This window comes from Seriola aureovittata, chromosome 1 (assembly GCF_021018895.1).
Source record: "Seriola aureovittata isolate HTS-2021-v1 ecotype China chromosome 1, ASM2101889v1, whole genome shotgun sequence".
In the NCBI taxonomy this organism is placed as follows: Eukaryota; Metazoa; Chordata; class Actinopteri; order Carangiformes; family Carangidae; genus Seriola; species Seriola aureovittata.
In genome coordinates, this window is record NC_079364.1 from 23147843 (window position 1) to 23168113 (window position 20271).

The window sequence follows — 20271 nt, forward strand, 5'->3', positions numbered from 1 at the left end:
CACTGATATGTACTTTTTTATCTTTGTCTATGCAGTGTCTATATTTCACATGTACATCATTATTTTCAAAACTCTCCCCCTTGATATAATAGATCATCTAGTTTTAGCTTTTTGACTGAAGCACCTCCACTTTGACAGAGGCAGTTTAGCATCTTTGGACATCATATTGCATATGCTGTCGTCTTATTGTCAGACTTCTTCTATAGACAAACCCGGCAGCAGATTTATGTGTTGCACAGCTGCCAATACTGCTGTTGCAGAATTCAACTGAACACATTTACACAGGCAGTCAAAGTAGATGTTTGAGTTGTTTACGGTTGGCAGGCACACCCTCCCAACAGATGACGGTAGTCTGTCTGAATGTGGAAATTATTCAGTCCCAAAAAGCACTAGTTCGAAATTAGTTTTGACAAAGTCCTTGGGAAAAAAAGAAATACATCCATAGACCTCCACAGTCAAAAACTTGGTGGCTTGTAAATCATCAAACTTCTTCATGTGTGCCTGTGTAAGTCATCTCATTTAATCAGAGGAAATACATCATTTAATAAAAATCGGAAACACACAGTACTCTGGAATGTCGGCCAAGAAATGTCAAAGAGTGCCCAGCTAGCAAGAGAAATGTGGGCTGTGCGGCTGCCTCGTGGCTGATCACTCATTCTAGCGGCGGATCACTCACTCTACTGCATGCCACTCACAGTGTGACCGAAACATGAAGATTTTATGGAAATGTCTAAACGTATAACTGATTAAATAGGGTGTAGGCTTGTGGATTTTGTTAGTTTATAATCTTCATTTGACCTTAATATTTAACATGTGAAAGGTTCTATAGGATCTCTTGGACAGATTTCTTTGTGAAAGAGCTTATGAAGTGAAATCATTTGAAGGCATTACATATTGTGTTACATATGAGTTTAGAAATGAGGTTTACTTCTGCCAACAACCCAAATTTGTCAATAGGTGACAAATACAGTGAAATGAGGTTAAGTCACTTCAAACGTGTTTTACATTAAGTCATTACATGATTTCATATGTGCCAGTGCAGGTCATCTCATTTAAACTTCCCCTCTATAGTTCATTTGACAGACGTCTTTGTGAATCCAGCTAAGAAATATTTTCTCACAGAGGCACACACACGAACACACACACAGGGAGGTTTCTTTCAGCTTCTCGTTCTCTGGCGTTGGATTAATTAACTTAATGGGAGATGGAATTTTTTCCTTGATTAAATGAGGCCTGACCCCCCACCATCATTTCTTGATGAAGAGGCTGGGTAATGCTGAGAAAAGCTGCTGTACTTCGCTCTGGCACACACACACACACACACACACACACACACACACACACACACACACACCAGCCACGGAGATAGCATTTACATGCACGCACCCAAAAACCCATACAAACGCAGACACACATGTAAAGAACACTCAAACATGCACACTGTCTTGTAGGAAGAAAAACACTTGCGCACCAACACACACTGATGCAGATCACCTCCACGGCTCCTCTCTTCCTCTCTCCTATTTCAACTAATTAGGTCTCATTAAGTCATTAAAACGTTAGCAGCCATTTCCCAGCTCACTGCCAGTGGTTTCACTTGGCGAGAGGTGGGGATCCTTCTGCGTTGACATGGAAGCCATTACGCCTCACAAAACTGGATGGAGGCGTGATAAGCAACACGAAAACGCATGAAAACACAAATTTCCTTTTAGCAAGGCTTAGACATGTGTTAAACTAATTACATAATAAGATGAAATAAAATATAGGTATCCTTCTGAGAAAAGTGAAGTGAAAAGTGAAATATTTTTAGAACCGAGGAGCAGCATGACCTACTATCCTTTAAAGAAGTAGGCATGGTAAGCACATCACATATTTCAAGTAGTGGTTATTTCATTTGGGAATAAAACGCTTGATATTCACACACAAACACACACACACACACACACACACACACACACACACTCGCACCAGAAACCTCGACTTGCCCTAGATTTGTGGCCATGAGCACCACGCATGCACATATACACGCATTTTCGCACGCTAACATATACCCATGCGCACACAAACACCCGTTTCAACACACAGACGCATACACACCCGCACGCACCGTAACTGTCAGTGTCTCATGAGGACACAATGCCGTGAAGAGGGGGGATCTGTGAAGTGGCCATTTTGCCAGTTTACTGACAAGTGGGAGCTGCTGGAAAGGACAGGGTACACACTCTGGGATATAGTGGTGGCTGTGCGGTCTCACTGAGCTGTAGTGAATGGATTGCGATGGCACTGCGCCAAGAGGTTCATAGCTTACTCTAACTAGAGAGAGGACAGCGGTTTACAAAAGGAAGAGAGGATAAAATAGAGGCCAACAGACAACAGGAGATGATCAAACACATAAAAAAAAGAAAATGAAAGAAGCAAACATATCATCCATAAATGATACACTGCCCCTCTATCTATGCCTGAGCAGTAACAATTTTGACACTTTACCTGGATTTTCAATGGCTGTCTAATTGTGCCAACAGCAGTTTTTGGTTAAAGTAAGAACACAGAGGTGGTATGATCCACATGAATTTAAATCTAATGCTTGGTGTACCTCTATATGTCTCTCATATATGACGTGGATAAATGGATAGACCAAAAACTGACTTCTTATATCCTATTCACTAATGAAAAATGCAAAAAAAAAAAAGACAGTATAGAGAGACATAACACACGCCGACAAAGAAACAGACTGTCCCTGTCACTCAGGCAGAGAAAAACAAAGAAAAGCCCGGGGAGATGGAAAAGTGAGGAGGGCAGTGCTCTTGATACCATCAACACTTATTCCGCTAGTCCATTTCTGTTAATGGATCACCTATTCACAAAATGTTTGGGAAAACAGAAGGAGAAAGAGGAGGAGCAGGAGGAGGAGAGTGACCCAACACAGCGAAAATTTCGCTCGACCCAGCTCACTGTCAACAGAGCCTGAACACCCCATGACCCCGAGGCCACAGCTCAGGTTTCCACAGCCTCTAAAGTGAAGTGATACAATGCCTCATGCCTATTAGGAACTAGAGATATGCACAAAGAGCCTCGGCTAAAAGGGTCCAAAAACCAATGCTTCTGAATATTATTTTTACTAATACCCAAGTAGACAACAATATATTCTGCTGTTGCTATGTTTTGTGGAGTTTTAGCTGAGTTGCACAGTTATTATGTTGTCCTAATGTGCATTATGCTGGCTTTTATATATTTGGCTGCGTATATTAACAAAAGAGTGATATACAGTCAGAATTAATGAGTTTGTACTACAGAGAGGCAAAAAGCAAGAGGTTTTACAGCCATGCTAGCAGCTCTGTGAAGCTAGCACAGCTGTGATTTGAACCCAATGTTAACGTCAACATGCTAACATGCTCACACTGACAATGCTAAAATGCTGTTTAGCAGGTAATGTTTAATATGTTCTCCAGGTAGCAACACGAAACTTCTGGCCCAACGTTATGCCTGGTTCGTTGGCCCGAGTCTGGTCCATATACCCCCACATCTGGGCTGATTCTGGCTGTTATCTTCCAATGTTGGCTGATACCCAGCAAATTTTCTGTGTGCGCTAGAATTGGTCCAGATGTGGAAGTAGCTGATAGTCACGCTGTATGTGGGCCAGACTTGGGCTGATGAATTTTGCATGTATTGAGCCAGAAGAAACACAATATGTGGCCCACTTATTCGCCAGAATAATTTTGTTACCTATCTCCATCTTAGTTTAACATATTAAAGAAATCACTGTAAAATCAATATTATACATCTCACTTACCCCTTAGCATCTTGTCATGCCAGATAAAAGTAAAGGACCCTCATTTTTTGTACTCACAGTGACAAGAAAGGGACCATGAATGTCTATAATAAAACATCATGGCAATCTATTCAATAATTGTTATATAATTGTTATGTTATGTTTATATCAAGAGAAAGGTGGTGGACCAACCACCACACTGACACTGTCATCCATAAAACCACACTCCTACTACTACTATAAAGTAATATTTATTCATGAACAAGAGCCGGTTAAACTGGAAGAGTTCTAAAAGTTCAAAAAGGTGGAGATGTGAGGTAAAAAAATCGAAAGAAAGGATATGAGACAAAGAAAAAGACTCAGAATTACAGAATGAAATAGAGGACTGAGCAGTGCAGATAAGATTAGAGCAGCCTTGAGATTCAATTGAAAGAGAGCAGCGAAATGTGATTACAGTCACTTTTTGTGAAGAGGGACCACTAAAGCACTCAAATGCAGTGATAACCAGATTGCCTTGTACATCTTCTAAATTGACACAGCGGCAGTAGATAATTGCTATGAGTTGTTCCTGAATGATATTAGCAATGTCTTGTATTGTGCACGTTGGCAGTACTTGTCTCGGAAAAAACAGGGTTGTAGGACATCACTATGCACTGAAACCTAAATACAGGCTGAGTAGACAGGGACAGATGGTCTGATTGATAGCGCGGAGCAGTTTACAGCAGGAAAACTGAGTGTGTGTGTGTGTGTGTGTGTGTATGTGTGTGTGTGTGTGTGGTAGGTCTGGTTGCCACAAACCAAATCTCAAACCAAGCTCAACTAGTGCTCAGCTGTTGTTTCAACAGTGCCTTTGTTTGCTAATTCAATTACTTTACATCAATAACAACAAAGTAAAAAATAGCCCTGGCACTTATATATACTTGTGGCCAAAAACTACGCAGCGTGTGAATAAATCAATATTTTGAAGCCACAGTTGTGATAATCTGAGCAGAGAGGCAGCTTGCGATAAAACCCTGCAGGGAGACGGAGACTCTCATGTTTCACTATCCAGGTGGAAAATGTCTGTGCAAGAACAAGAAACGACTACTGTCTAAACATTTAGGCTTTTATCTGGTATCGCTTCGTCTCTGGATTTTCATGTTAAAGTTATTGTCTTGGGTGTTGGGTTCTTTCTGTTAACATGTAAAACACAATTTGAAGCCTGCTAAACATTCAACCCTCTTTATGAGCCTTAAATTGCTCTGATGCCAAATTAAAACAGTCTGTTTACTAATTAAGCAAAGCTACACACAGAGGGCTCAACATTTCACTGAATCCACACTGAGGCTGTGACTCACTCAACAATCTGAACAGCTGCCGTGTCGGGTGTTAACCGTTCCAGTTGTGTTTCCTCCCATGATGATACTGCGGGGTTGTTCTCACACCAAGTCATCCTCACCACAAACACAAACTCACTTTCACTATCAGAAAGCCAATGAAATGATTCAAATATTTTATTATGACCTTAAGCGTTGGAGGGTTGATGGAGTTTACACACACATATAGAGGGCTGAAATATTAATAAAAAACTTTATTTACTTTAGTGGATGCATTTTTTCCTTGATGGAAAAATGTTTCAGGCATTGGGATCCCTGGCCTCCATATCAAGTGGCATATTTTACTTTATACTTAAAGCCGACCAAATCAAAAATTATTACCATCCAATTACCTCCTAAAAACACATTTCATCTCATTTTAAGATAAAAAATAAGTTATTTTCAGTATTGATTGATTGAGTTTAGGATAATTTTGTTCAATTGATCACTTAGTTGTTATATCAGAAAATACTGAAAAACTTCTTAAAGCCCACGTTGACATATTCTAAATGCTTGTTTGGTCTGACCACAAGTAAAAAACTGTTTAATTTACTATCATAGAAGACTAAGACAACCAGCAAAAATGTATTCATTCTGGCATCAATGAATTTTGGCATTTTTGTATAAGAATTACTTAAAATCATTCTTTAATATAAAAATAGTTGCTGATTGTTTTTCTACCTACTACTTTCTTTCTACTAATTTAACTGACTAATATTTCAGCTTTGGTTCCCAACTTGTCATATGTATTTGTCAACCTGCCTTTGCACCTGATGCTGCTCTGAGATGTACAAAAGCTCTACTGTCGAACATCAAATGAGAATTTACCAAGCTCTGCATATAGTAATGAACTAGAAACATGATATACACTTATAATCATTGAGATCATACAGTGACCCCCCCCCCCCCCCCCCACAATGAAAAAACAGAGGTTGTGGTGAGACAAATACAGGTCCTGTGTCCCACTAAACTCGTGTGTGTGTGCGTGTGTGTGTGTGTGTGTGTGTGTGTGTGTGTGTGTGTGTGTGGTGTGTGTGTGTGTGTGTGTGTGTGTGTGTGTGTCTGAGAGGGAGACAGGGAGCCGAACAGAGAATGAAGGGTAGAGAATGAGAGAGGGGGCGTACCAGTGCACTCCCTCATGTCTCCTGCTCTGTGTACAGTGCTCATTCATCCCAGTCAGATTTCCTCCAATCACAGAGCAACGTTCCTGCAGGCAGGGCCTACCAGCAGCATGGGGCCTCCACATGGCCATGTCAAGGGCCAGGCCCACTTGCATGAGTCAACACGGCGAGCAATAAAACTAACATGGGAGTAACATGGGAGATCTGAATCACAATCACAGTTTATTCACGCAGCAGCACGGTGAATGTAGAGGAATGCGTTTCTGGGGACAGTGGGGCATGAAACTGGCAACACAAAGCTTCTCAGTGTGCAGGACAAAAGGAAATAATGGAAGGTATTCTACAGAAAACGGACTACAAAGATGCAAAGATAGAAGACACAGGCTGAACAGTGTCATACTCCCCTCTGCCTCGACACTGGTCTTTGAAGTGAGGCACGTGTACATTATAATGCTTGTGTGTGAGGATCAGGGTTGAGCATCTCATACAGGGTCAGGATGATGAATGAGACTGCTATGTGACACTACTTTGTACATGCACCAAGGACAGGCATACTGCGCTGAGCAGGCTTTACATATTATGCTCACACAGGGTTCTCAAAAATCCTCCATCACTGATATAAGAGGGATGTGCTTTGATCTTTGAGTAATAAACTGCATTTGAACAACAGAGGGGCGTGTGTACTCAGTGTGAATGCAAAAATGATTTATAAATGTATGCTCTTTATTGTATGAGGGCTGCATGTAGGATTAGGAGCTAAAGTGCAGCCCTCCTTTGACTTCTATGCATGCAAATGTCCTGAACTCCATACCCTCTGCAGCCTGTTCTCATTAATATAGCATAACTCTACAGTTAAACTACAACCCGGGGGTGACATGCACACACACACGCACACACACACACACACGGCCACCTCCAGTGGAACTCATGTGACCAAGCAGACAGCAGGAAGGAATGTGAATGCAGGTTAGTCGACAGCGGTGAGCGCCGCCAGTCTGCTTCTTCTCTCACAAAGGCACAAACACACGCACACAGACACACACACGATTTAAATGAAAGTACAGTATATGATTAGATCTTGGAGTGAGGCTGGTGCTAGATAAGGCTCAAATAAAGAAAGCATATCACCTTCAGTGCCTAGTGTGACCCTACCTGGAGCATTTGCTCAAAATCCCATCATGTACAGTTAACAGACACAGTGTGTGGCAAACCTCAGTGACCTAGTAAGCCAACAGGATGAAATAGCACAATCCGCCTGAGTTGCATCACTACAGTTGTAATATTAATTTCTGCTCCTGGGATCAAAGAATTAACAGAGAGCAGCATTTCCAAAGAGCAACTTGGAAATAGACTGACTCACCAACATTTGATCTTTATGTGCAACTGAGGTGCAACTCGGTGCAAAAGCCGAACGGAGAACATGACCATAGACCCTTAAGGACATGTTTTACATGCTGGCATCATCTGAAAAGGACTGACCTGTAACATTTCAGTATCATTTCTACACGGCTCAAGTGTGAATAAAAGCACACACAGATTAAATTACATTGCTCTTACATACTATATGGTATATATTTTGGTATATAGTGTACGGATGGACGCTGAAGTGTGTCTTTTGTGATCTATGTAAGCAACAGGGCTTATGTAAAAATGGCTGGAAAGTGGCCAAATGGCAAAATTAGAGAGCTGTTCTCCCTCAGACAGGAAGTCACAATAAACAATCTTCACCTTATACATGATATGTAGCTTGACTTGTCTCATGGGCCGGATTCCAAACACCATCCACGTGCTGAGGCTCTATCTGTATTGATCCTGTCATGATTACGTGATTGAAAAGAGTCAAAATGGAATGTTTCCATTACTGAGACTCACATGTCAAAGCCAAAAAAGCCATTATTTTACCAGACAGACAAACACTGAAATGTTCTTATATAAATGTTTTTATAAAAAATCACTTTAAATTGGAAAACAGTCTAATTTCAAAAATATACATTTGAAAAAAAAGGTTACATTTTAAATTCAAGGTTTATGATCTCAAATCCCTTTTCGTGAATTCAAATATCAGCTCGTCATACTTTCTTACTTACATTCTCTGTCACAGGTTTTAGATGGAAAAAAATAATTTTGATCTTTAAATTGTTCTTTTTCTTTTACCACAGATCTGCCCCAGGATAGTCATAGACACACACGCCATTATCTCACAAGGTCTCATTTTGGGGGTATTTGTAAAAGGCCATGGTATTTACAGCTGAAAAAAAAAAACAGTGACAAAATAAACTGACTACAATTCTTGCACATCCCAAGAGGGCAAATCATTTGAATTCATTGCAGACAAAATCGAGCTCAAGACTTCCTTTCCCTTCATACAAACACCTCCGTGCTTGAGCTTGCCTCCCTGGCAGCATGAATAGGAGCGCACAGGGCACCATAAAAATCAACATATTCACTGCACAAATATACCCAGTTGAAACTCAGCCCAAGGCATCTTTAAATAATATGCATCCTAATTTAGCATGGACTCTCGGGGGATGAGATCAAGATGCACTCACAAATTGCAGCTGACACACCCACACTGCACACACAAGCAGGCAAACAAGCAAGCGGGCAGGCACACGGGGTGTATGTACCTCAGCAAACACACACATGCAGATACTTAATTTAGTGCTAATATGCAATGAGCTTTTCTCCACAGGCGCTGCTGTCCGACGAGCTCTGGTTTCAAGTCTCAAGAGATCTGAGCGTGTATGATCACGGAATTACTGAATAAGAACATAGAAAGTTTGAGCCCGGGAAAACTTCAAATAACGCTAACAACTTGAACATAGTCATTAAACACACTATTTACATAAATACTTCATTTACAAATAAATTGCAAATGCAATTACACGAAGCCATTAAGGTGGTGTGTTCAGAAGGAGAGGATCTATAATCTGCTACAGAACATCGAAGAGCAGAATGTGACAGTGAGATAAAAGCAGGTCTAATGTATTTTTCTATACATTTAGCCACTGCAGCGTACACACAGAAACCTCAGAGCTGATATTATATACATATGTAAACAGTGTAAGCGCCAATGCAAGACATACTGCAGACAGAATACGTCCCTCAACAAATTCAATGTTTCATATTCCTTAACTGCCGCTATATGGGAGGTTGAACAGCTGGCCCCTCCGGTGTAGACACAACAAACTGGAGCTGAACACACTTTAAACACTCAAGATGATGGTAGAGTTCAAGAGGAGGCATGGATGATAGCGGAAGATATCCTCCCTGCAGTGGCTGTTTGTTAGTCTTCATGGTTTTAAGTACGAGTTACACCAACAGCTCCTTGGACGGACATGCACAATTGCCTAATAAACTTGAATCAAAATTCCATTTCTGATTCCAGTTTCAGACCAAGTATGGAAATGTAAGATGAAGGACAACCTCCAAAAGCACCAGCTGGAAGAAAACTAGTGCCAAGAACCAAAAACCAATGAAACTTTAAAGCCGCTTCGCTAATTTGGTTTGCCACTCGTAGCGCCAACTTACAGTAACATCAGCTGTTTTTTCGCTGCCCATCCAGTGTGAAATATATATTGCAGGAGAGATGATCATAGAGATGTAAAGGTAACACGCAGCGAGGGAAGAGAATCAAACATCTGTCAGGCAGAATGTCATACCACTTTATCAAAGGCAGTGATATAGTGATACCCATGACTTCATGTGCTGCAAACTAGTGATTGTGCATTTCGTGGTAAAACTTGGATGTTAAATTTCGTGGCAATTACCCTTGTTCAGACACAATGTTTGTAACAACCCCACTACATTCAAAGTATCTTCCACTGACACTGCGCCAAGCCGAAAACGTAACCCCTTGTGCAACTTTACATCTCCATAATACCTAAGCTAGAGAATGGACTTTACCCCATGGTACCCTAGGGCAGTGTGGAATAAATGGTTGACTCAAAACACAGTTCCCTCCCACCACCGTGGCTAATTTTCCTCAGGTGTTCCATGGAAATATTCAATTTTATGAAACAAGCCGCTGAGCTGACCTGTGAATACTGCAGGAATAACAGTACTTTCTTTCCCCTATAACAGTAACAGACTGCATGTTCTATTTCACAATAAAAGACTATAATTTAATCCGTCCCAGGAGTGACCACACAGAGCTAGTCTAAGGTGATTTCAAAGCTAAAATTATGACATCAGCGGTGTGGTGCTGTTGATAGGCAGAATCACACCCTTCACAGGCATTTCAAGAGCTTTCGAGCAAATGCTGCTCATTTGGATATGAGAATATGATTTGTTTGTCTGTATAATTGTACTTAATACAAGGATAAGGAAGCTGTGAATAAAATAAAATGTAATCATAGATACATGGATTACTGCTGGTTGTAGAAATGTGGCAGAAGCTGAGCTTAGAAACAACAACATTAAAGGAATTTAAAAAGCAATACAATTAATGGTTCTAAAAGTTAATAATAAAGCAATATAACAGCTCTATTGAAAAATTTAGAAAGTAGAGTAGAAAGACTAAACATTACAAACACAGTTTTTAAGCCAAGCCACTTTTTGCTGCATACAGAATACTTCTTTTAATCGACGAGATGAAAGGGGGACACTGGTTGTGATGAACCTACAGAATTATTAGAGCTATTGCCTGAATCTGCAGCTCGCCTCAGCTTTACAGAGCTCAACAGAGAGTTTTAGCTCACAACTCACTGTTTAGCTGTCCAGCAACTTTACTGTTTGGTTCACTCTCACTGCTCTCATAGTGTCGTTTTCCACGGTCTCCTGTGGAAAAGCTTTAGAAGAACCCACTGTACACTACCTGCTCAGCACAAAACGACAGACAGACAGACACAGGAAGTGAGTAGCTGGTGACACAGTGGAGCCAGATACTCCCCTCCGGTGTTGGTAGAGACCAAAACTAGAGGTCAAACAGAATGAGCATCAGACTTAAATTCACCACACGGCCTGAAATACAGCAAAAAAATGAATGATAGTGTTGCTCCATAACTGCTGGAATTAGAATAAGAAACGGTTTGCTCGGGGTGTTGTTAGCATGTCTGTGTCTGCTGTTTCCTGAGGGTACTCTTGAGTTTCCCCCCATTGACGAGCAGAAGGAGGAGTTGAGAGAATGGATGGTATTTTGCACAGAGAAGGGAAATTAATTTGAAGTATTTTTCCCCTTAATCAAGGCTTATGACACTAATATCTTGGTCTTGTGGAATTGCAGGAGACTGATGTTGCACTGGGCATCTCTCTACAGCTGGACAAGCATCATGTGAGCTTGATCAACACTGCAAATGTTTTTCATAACAGTATAGAGGCATTTGGGTAGCGGACATCCGCACCCTACACTTCATCATGCAACTGTTGCTGTGTTAACAATTTTCTTGTGCATATAAAAAAAAAAAAAAAAAAAAAAAAAAAAAAAAAAGGCCAAAGGCGTTACAATAATCGGATTCATTTGCTCATAAAGTCCTGCGGGACTGCAGATGTTTTTTTTTATTATGTCCATGAATAACTGAGCGAGTGAGGACTGTGAACACACAGACACCCAGGCACTCACACTCATTCATTTGCTTGTGATGTGTTAAGTGAGGCTGACATATTTTCATTTGATCTTTAGAATGGACAAAACAAGCTCTTTGTTTGTGGATGTAGCAATGGCCCTTGCCCTCAAATTCGCCCCACCAGCAGCCGCCAATTCATCTCTGTCCCACAATTGCCCCCAGCCCCCACTCGCTACCAGCCTCAGTTCCCACAACCACCAACACCCACGACATTCATGCTCCAGTTTCAGAACCTAACAAAACACACGCAGAGAGAGAAACATGCACACACCAAATCACCCTAAATGACTGCGCCGTTGACTGCTCTTGATGACTAATAACAATGCAGTGTAATTATTTGGTAATAATACATAAATACTAATCTGTTGGTTTGATCATAAAGCATGATGGTGCTGTCAGCAGAGCTCATGAATGCAAATGTGAATTTTGCTCTGAAGCAAAACACTTTTTGATGGCAACTGTTAAATATTGCAGTGGATTTTAGTCTGTGATTCCTTTAATGTTCTTTTAATCGTTTTTTCTTTTTTTTGTAAATGTGTTGTTTCATAAACTCAAAAGCTTTTTCAGATATCAAGCAAACTGTCAAAACTGTTTGGTACCAACTTCCAGTGATAAATCTCAGTGTGCAAATAAATCAATTCCCTCCTCACTCTTATCACAGACAACCTCCATCACAATCGCCATTTACCTGCAAAAGATTTCATCATCTGGATGTGATCACCCCCCCGGTGTGGCACTCACTCTCAGGAGGATCTCAAGGGGAGTAATTCCTTATTCTGCCTCTGCTGGAGTCTGCGGGCCATGGTAATCTAACTCTATATAAATCGTATCCTCTGACCTTCTACTACTATATCAGATGGAAGTCAAGGAGGCATATACCTAGTTGCCTCCCTTTTAAAACCTTCATTTGCATAATTGAACAATGAATAACAGAACTTATGTGATAAAATTCCACAATATCTCAGAGGGAGATGGGAGGTCTAACTGGGTGTGTGTATGTACTTTAGGGTTTCTGATATATTCATTCCCGCCACGCTTGACTTTTCACCACCTTGTGCACATTATTGCTTTATATCTCATCACTGTTGGTAGCATTCACTGCAGAGCATGTCATCCTAAGTGGTGAAGCAGCAGCACATCTGTGATGATGTTGAAGTGAGCCGCAGACACAAGAGAGGGATAAAATTATAAATGAAAAACTTTAAGCAGCGCTGCTACTATATTTGCTGAACACAACAATGTGTAAATATATATTGCAGAGAATATTTGATAGCCTCTCTCTGTCAAACACACACACACACACACACACACACACACACACACAGTACACACAGTCCCACTTGTCTGATCCCCATGATAGGCTCTTAACATATACACCTGTTAACATGTTAGTGCTCAGTACTTCAGACTTGAACATTTTAACCGAAATGTCCGTCACACAGTTCAAACTTGAAAGCAGAACACTACAGCTACAATCTGGGAGTTTACCACAGTTCACACAGTCTGATGACAGCTGGTTACATTTCACACCTATTTCACTCCTTAAAGCTCTGTAACAAAAGAGAATTATGGGTAATGAGCTTCACTTCATCACTGTTCCCTCTTCACCTGTAGCTTGTTCTATAATGATTTCATACAGCCATGCAGAATAAAGTTCTCAGATCTATGATGGGACAAAAACACATGTATAGCTTTTGTTCTATGGGAGTCCCCCCTGAAGGAGTATTCAGGAGAAAAATACATGTCTGCTTCGCTATTTTTAATACCCCCCGCCCCCCCCACCACCACCACCACCACCACCACCACCAAGAGCTTTTTAACTGTGTAACCTTCCCTGATATTCTGCACAGGTCTTTGTCATGCAAATGCTGCGGCCACTCGTCGTCGCCTGTGTGGGCAGACTTTCCTCCTCCAACAGCCCGCTTCCACTCTCTGGAGCTACTGTGCATCTTTCACTATCATCTCCCTAACCAATTTGTTTTTTTGCCCTGCAAGTTTATGAAGACCGTGTGTTTGTTATGACATTATGACCCTTTTTCACATATTCTTTCGCTCAACTTTATAAGCCAGTGGCTATAACCAAATGCCATGCGCACAGTCGGTCAGGGTTATTGAGCTGTGAGAAAAAGTTCAGACTTTTTGGCAAAGCACTCGACACATTTAAGGGTGGTTTGCTTCCAGGGCGCTCCACTCTTATTAAGCACCACATCTCGTCTGTTTGATCCCAAACTTCCCCCCGGCTGGTTCAAAACCCTCTGGCCGCCCTGTGGCAACATTCAGGGCTGCTCCTTGAGCAATGTGCTGCAACTTCGTAACGCCAAAGCCTTCCAGCGCGTCCTGGGAGAGGCACCCACGAAGTAACAGTACACCACTACCTCATAAGCACCGGAGAGGCCACATGGGGTGAACACAGAATAGTACGGAGGGGATATAGCAGAGGACCGCGCAAGGTGCAAATTCATCCAGTAGCTCTCCCCTATCTTTTATCACAGCCCACTTATGTTGTGAGTAACTGCACTTCAGTGTAATAAGAGTGGCCCGCTGCCTCACACATGCACTCCGCCGAAAAACCTACAAAAGATTAAAGTGAGCTTTACCTTGCTTGGATGGACCACAAAACAGCGAAAGAAGACAGAACAGCCAAATTGTACTCTCCACCGCCATGTACAGCCTTTGATTTCCACCAGTGGGGTAGCAGCGTGCGTCTATACAACCAGCTATACCGTTATAGCGACATGCATATGTTGGAATCCGCTATTGTCTCCGCCGGTGCGTGAAAGAGTCTCTGTGAATGTTTAGGTCTCTTTGGTTAACAGTCCCCCGGCTTTCCTAACAATAGGGTTGCATTAGACGGGGGAGAGCCGTCGTGTCTCTCGGCGCTCCAACGCCATGTTGCGAACGAATTTTAAGTGTGTGTTGGCTGCTGGTCCACACACACACACGCACACACACACACGCAAGTATGGACGCACGCGCGCGCTCACATACGCGCACACGCACATGCACGTTCACCAGACACTGGCTGGCAGGTCGTCGCTGGAGTCCTGAAAAGCTGTCGGTGATTCTAACACACCCCTTCCTCTTCCTTTTTGTTCAGCTCCATGCTTTCCACTAACACTTGGAGGATCAATTTAAAGCGGATACACTGTAGAAACACTTAATATCAAATTTGTTAAAATATATTTTACCCCAGGCGCCCTCTCTGTCTGTCTGTCTGTCTGTCTGGGACGATGAATTCGTTAGAGTAATGCTTCATTCTCTGTTGGAGCAAAACGAAGTGTGGAGAATGGTCTGGCTGAGCGGTTATCTGTAATGACTGTTAATGTGTTGCCCTGAATGAACTCAGTGTTGGAGATACTGCTGATGTTTACGAGGTTCACATATTCAGAAACACATGTTCCAGTCAAAATATTATTTTCCAATCAGGCAAAACCTACAGTCATTAATGTTTAGAACTTATAAAAAATGTCCTAGTGTGTTTTAGGATTTCCTGCAATATCTGTGAGTGAGGACCTTTGTTTATGCACATGCATGGACATGTATGCTTGGCTGCATTAATGCTTCTGTGTGATAAAGTAGGTCTGGGTAAAAAAAAAAAATGGAGAGCAGGAGAGGCACATGTGCTTTCTGAGAAAGAACAAGCAGGAGGAGGAGGAGGTGTGTTTGTGTGTGTGTGTGTGTGTGTGTGGGGGGGGGGGGGGGGGGGGGGGGCGTTGGTGGTGTGCATCCCAATCAATCAACCAGCCTGCCTCCTGCACTGAGTGCTAAGGGACCCGCTGACTTTTGCATGCAACCACATAGCAGGAGCCAGCTGGAGCCCAGCCTTCCCAGATTAGACAAAGACTCGTCTCGTGCAGTACTCTCAGCATCACCAATATCAGCAGCATCCCCACATCCACCAGCGTGCACAGATAGAGCAGGAGAGAAAAACACAAAGTGAAGGCTTTTACCAGTCAGATACAGCAGCTCACATATCCATCAGAGCTACTACTTGTTACACTGTAATGGACTGTTCTTTGAAGTTCCAATGTGCCATATCCACCTTTTGATGATGTGACAGCCACTCATAAATTGCTTGTTGGAAAAGAAAGAACGCCTATTCCACATCATTAGGGAGTCATCTTGCACCATTTGAAACTTAGTGTAACAGCTGTGCTTTTGAATACAGCCTCCTTCTGTTTATTTATTTTATTTTTATTTTTTAAATGGATCTACAGCATGCAAGAGCTGAATGCTTTGTATTATGCCTACAACATAGAGAAGAAAGACAGGCAATCATAAAGGGCAGTGATGAAGGACTTCCCTTTGATAATAATAGCTTGTCCAGCCAGATTTCTCATCCCAGCGTATTCATTTAATACTGATATAAGATTGATTTGAGCTGATGAAATGAAATGGGATGGATGCATTTCCCAGGTGTCTGATTAAAGCAAATGTCTGGGCCACTGGATTATGTGATTGCATTGGAAAACTAATAGCTTTGCTGTGTCCTCTGTGATTGTGGTCAAGCTGTAATTTCCCTGCCTCTCCTTTTTCCTCCCCAGCTGCCGTAAAATAATGAACACAAACTACCAGCTGCTCGCAAATCACTGAAAAGCGCTATGATATCAGTGCACAAACCATCTAAAAGAAATAGCTTTAGTTCAATTTCATCATAAAATGTTGACACTTCACTATTTGCCGGAGGTTTGGCTGTGTGCCGCTATCCATCACAGTACAAGTGTGCAATGCAGGACACGATATGTTACAGTGCCAACAGTCCAGACAGACAGAAATTAAACAATCGGTGTCCCGTCATAACCTCAAAAGCCAATCCAGCGGAGGGTACAACCTGCTCCCAGTTATGTCCTTAATTATGAGTAACCTGATTCCCTCAATCCACAATCCAACTGAGCACACTGCAGCAACAGTTGAAACCCCATCTGCAAACTGTTACCCCCGACAGACAAGGCTGTCCATGTGCTCTGGTTGATATGTATTATGAGACTGGTGGTTCAATGATTGAACATTGGTCGCTCATTATCATATTTAAAGCAGTTTTGTACAACATAAAAACAGTGTGCTTCAGGAATTTCAGTACAAAACGGCTTTCCAACAGCTTTCTTTTCACAGTCAAAGAAAGAAAGCCACGCTCGCCAAAGATAGAGCAGGCCGATTGCTGAGAAAATTATTTACACATTTGATGCTCTGCCCACTGAGACCAATTAGGATAGTAAAGTTGTTTGGCTTGAGTCAAACAGCAAGAGGTTTCAGTAGTTTCTCTTGGCAGTAAGAGGTAGGTTAGTGTTGCTGTTTTTCACTGAAATCAAATTAGATTTTTCTACTACAGACAATATTGCAATTGGTTGGTGAAGAGCTGAGCAACTCTGCAGCACTCCAAATGTCTATCTTATTAGGTGCTGTGTTCATGTTTATATAAAGACACACTTTTCTTAAAATTACTGCACAGGACGAGAATATTTTTGATTAGCTGGAAAAAAAATACAGTCCGCCTTCATCAATATACTGTCACGCTCATTTAGTTTGACTTTTCTGATGTCAATATTACTGCAAAAGTCAACTTTAAAATTCATTTAGTACTGAGCTTAAAAACTCACTTGCATATTTCACACAAAGATTCATTATCTAGCTTTGTTTTGCATAATATATATGAGCTCAGAGTTTATATAATTTTTTTTTTTAATCAATTATACAGCACTAAAGGAGATTAAATTAGAGTATTAGGGACTTCAAGCTGAACCAAACACAAAAGAAACTATCAAATTAATAGTTTAACTGTAATAACAATCTTTTCTGGTATCTTTCCATGAGCTAATAGCACGTTATATGTCCTGCGTAATGATGATGACATACTTATTATTCATGACCATTCATAAAGAACACAAGCTGTATGCTGCATGATAAATTACAATCATTGCTATAAGAGATTATTAGTGAACCATCATAAACTTAATCACTTATTTAAGTATCTTGTCTGTAGTGAATGTGAGATCAAAGCAGTGTATTTTTCTCTCAGTAATGGTGAATTGTAGAGAAATGTATATTGATGATTTAATTATTAGGGTTAATTAGCCACTCTGGTACAAGGACACACACACACACCCACACGTACATATATATATATTATATATATATATATATATATATATATATGTATACACACACACATATATATATATATATATATATATATATATACACACACACATATATATACAATACAAATTAAAGGACACTGAAAAAATGAGTAGAAACACACTAAAATGCTGAGCAGGCCCAACTGGATCTGATTTTGTATCAAGATGGCAAGAGGAAAAGATCTAAATGACTTTAAAATAAGGTTCGTTGTTCGGACAGAGATAGCAGGAGCTTTCAATAGTAAAAGTGACATCTACATTTAGATCTATGGGAAAGATGTCAGTAAATAAGGTCAGAGATATTTGATGACCATGAGGCTCGTGCATTAGTGCGATATGTAAGGAAAAATAGAAGAGCAACTCTTCCTCAGGAGACTCAGAATGTGAGTGCAGGATGTGTCCGTCAACAGTTACATAGAGATTATAGTATTATATTATAGTATAGTATAATTACAATGCATAAACCCCTCGTCACAAAGATGAATGCACATTTGAAAGTTGAGTGGTGATGAAACCATAGGCACTGGTCTATAGAGATGTGGAAAAAAAGTGATATGGTCAGATGAGTTGTCCATCACCATATTCTCCACAACTGGACAAGTGCATGTGTGGTGTGCAGAAAGAGAACGGTACAAGCCTGAGTGCTCGACCCTTACAGTAAGGGGATCTGGTGGCTCTGTTATGCTGTGGGGGGCATTTTGCTGACATGGCACAGTTTGGATCCTCTTGTCCCCTCAGAGGGAAGGGTCACTGCAAATCAATACAAAGTTGTTCTTAGGGATCACCTTTATCCTGGGATGAAACATCTTTAACCTGATGAGTGGTCTCTTCCAGGATGATAATGCTTCCATTCATAGGGGACGAGGTGCCACTGAATGGTTTGAAGAGTATGAAAATGATGTGAATCATTTGCTATGGCCTCCACAGTCCTCAGATCTCAACACCTACGCAAGATTTTGAAGCGACATGTTTGACAGCGCTCTCCACCACATCATCAAAACAGAATGGCCCTACAGTAAAGTTGAGAGACTTGCAGAATCAATGAGAAGTAACCTGTTTAAGCGGCTTTCTGGGAACACTTTATGTTGGCTTTTCCTTTGTCATTCATATATATATATATATATATATATATATATATTTATGTGTGTGTCTCTGTGGCTGCATGAGACAAATTAATATATATGTGTACATTTACCAGTTTTTGTGTTAAGTAAGTGAACAAAGAAATGTATATATGCTTATGTGTTCTTGTGACGAGTTTGAAAAGAGCATTTTAATGATTTAAAAGAATAATTTTCATTACTGTCGTCGTCACAGCAATGGGTCCTGCTGTTTGAGAATAAGTGCTGGATTAGTCAGTCACTGCCACAATTACTGCCCCAGTAAAATATGTTAATGATGCTTAGCTGCTGTTCTGTTTCTTTGATTTCATTGCTATTTGGCCTGTTAATTAGTAGCCTTTCTATTTTACAAGTATTTGTAGGAGTGAGAAAACTATCCTGTTTCTGTGATATTGTTGTGTGAGCTTATTTATTCCACTGTATGTCAGATGTAAAAAGTCATAAACATATAGCATGTGATTTTAAATCAAACCAAAAATAAATCACATGTATAAACTACAAAAGTACCAATTTTAAGAAAGTATACTCCAGAAATGCTAATGTGGTTAGAAATAGAAATAAGTCAGTTATCAGCTTGCTCCTGCCCTTTGTTTGTGTCCTTGTCTCTAGGCCACATGTATTCGGCGGTGAGTCTGTGAGGTTTGTGCATTTCAGTGCTGTGTACAGTAGCTTCTGCGGTGCATGTCTTTCATCTTCCTCAAGGTCAGAGACACCTAGCTCCATCTGACAGCAGTGTGTCTCCTGAATAGGTAAGGAAATACCACAGACTCACTGACAGACAGATAGAACAGTGCCCCCAGCTGGAGGTGCGGAGGAGCCACCACATCATGCATCATTCATGTCAACTGTACAAAGGGAGCAACGGTGATCAGAATGCTGAATGAACCCAGTGTACAAAGATAGATATTTTGTGTATTCTCCCCTGTAACTTCCCTTTCACCTGATTTCTTTATCTTTCCTTTTTTCACACAATTTCAGAACCAACCTTTGTGTCTTTAAAAAATACTAATCATCACCTATAATCATGTGTCCTCCATTTTCCAGATGGGTTTAATCAACTACTGTGAAATGTTTAGTGAACAAACACTGCGTGCTACGGTCCATGGTTCATGTTTAGATATGTAAATGAGGTTGGTGTATGATTGCCTTGCCACAATGTTATTCCACCTCCTTCCGCTGGAGGGGTGCCCTCCACATACTTGGC

General features: G+C 41.0%; 1 protein-coding gene across 2 annotated transcripts in view; it reads right to left on the reverse strand.

The window, feature by feature from the left end:
* Positions 1-14768, reverse strand: part of igdcc4 (immunoglobulin superfamily, DCC subclass, member 4) — a 54081-nt gene extending 39313 nt beyond the window's left edge. For both annotated transcript variants that reach the window (XR_008827769.1, XM_056375412.1), the window contains exon 1: positions 14407-14768. Coding sequence is in view for 1 of the 2 variants with exons in the window: in XM_056375412.1 (XP_056231387.1) it covers positions 14407-14473 (67 nt within the window). In the remaining variant the exon portion in view is untranslated. The remainder of the gene's footprint in view (positions 1-14406) is intronic.
* Between the last annotated feature and the right edge of the window lie 5503 nt (positions 14769-20271).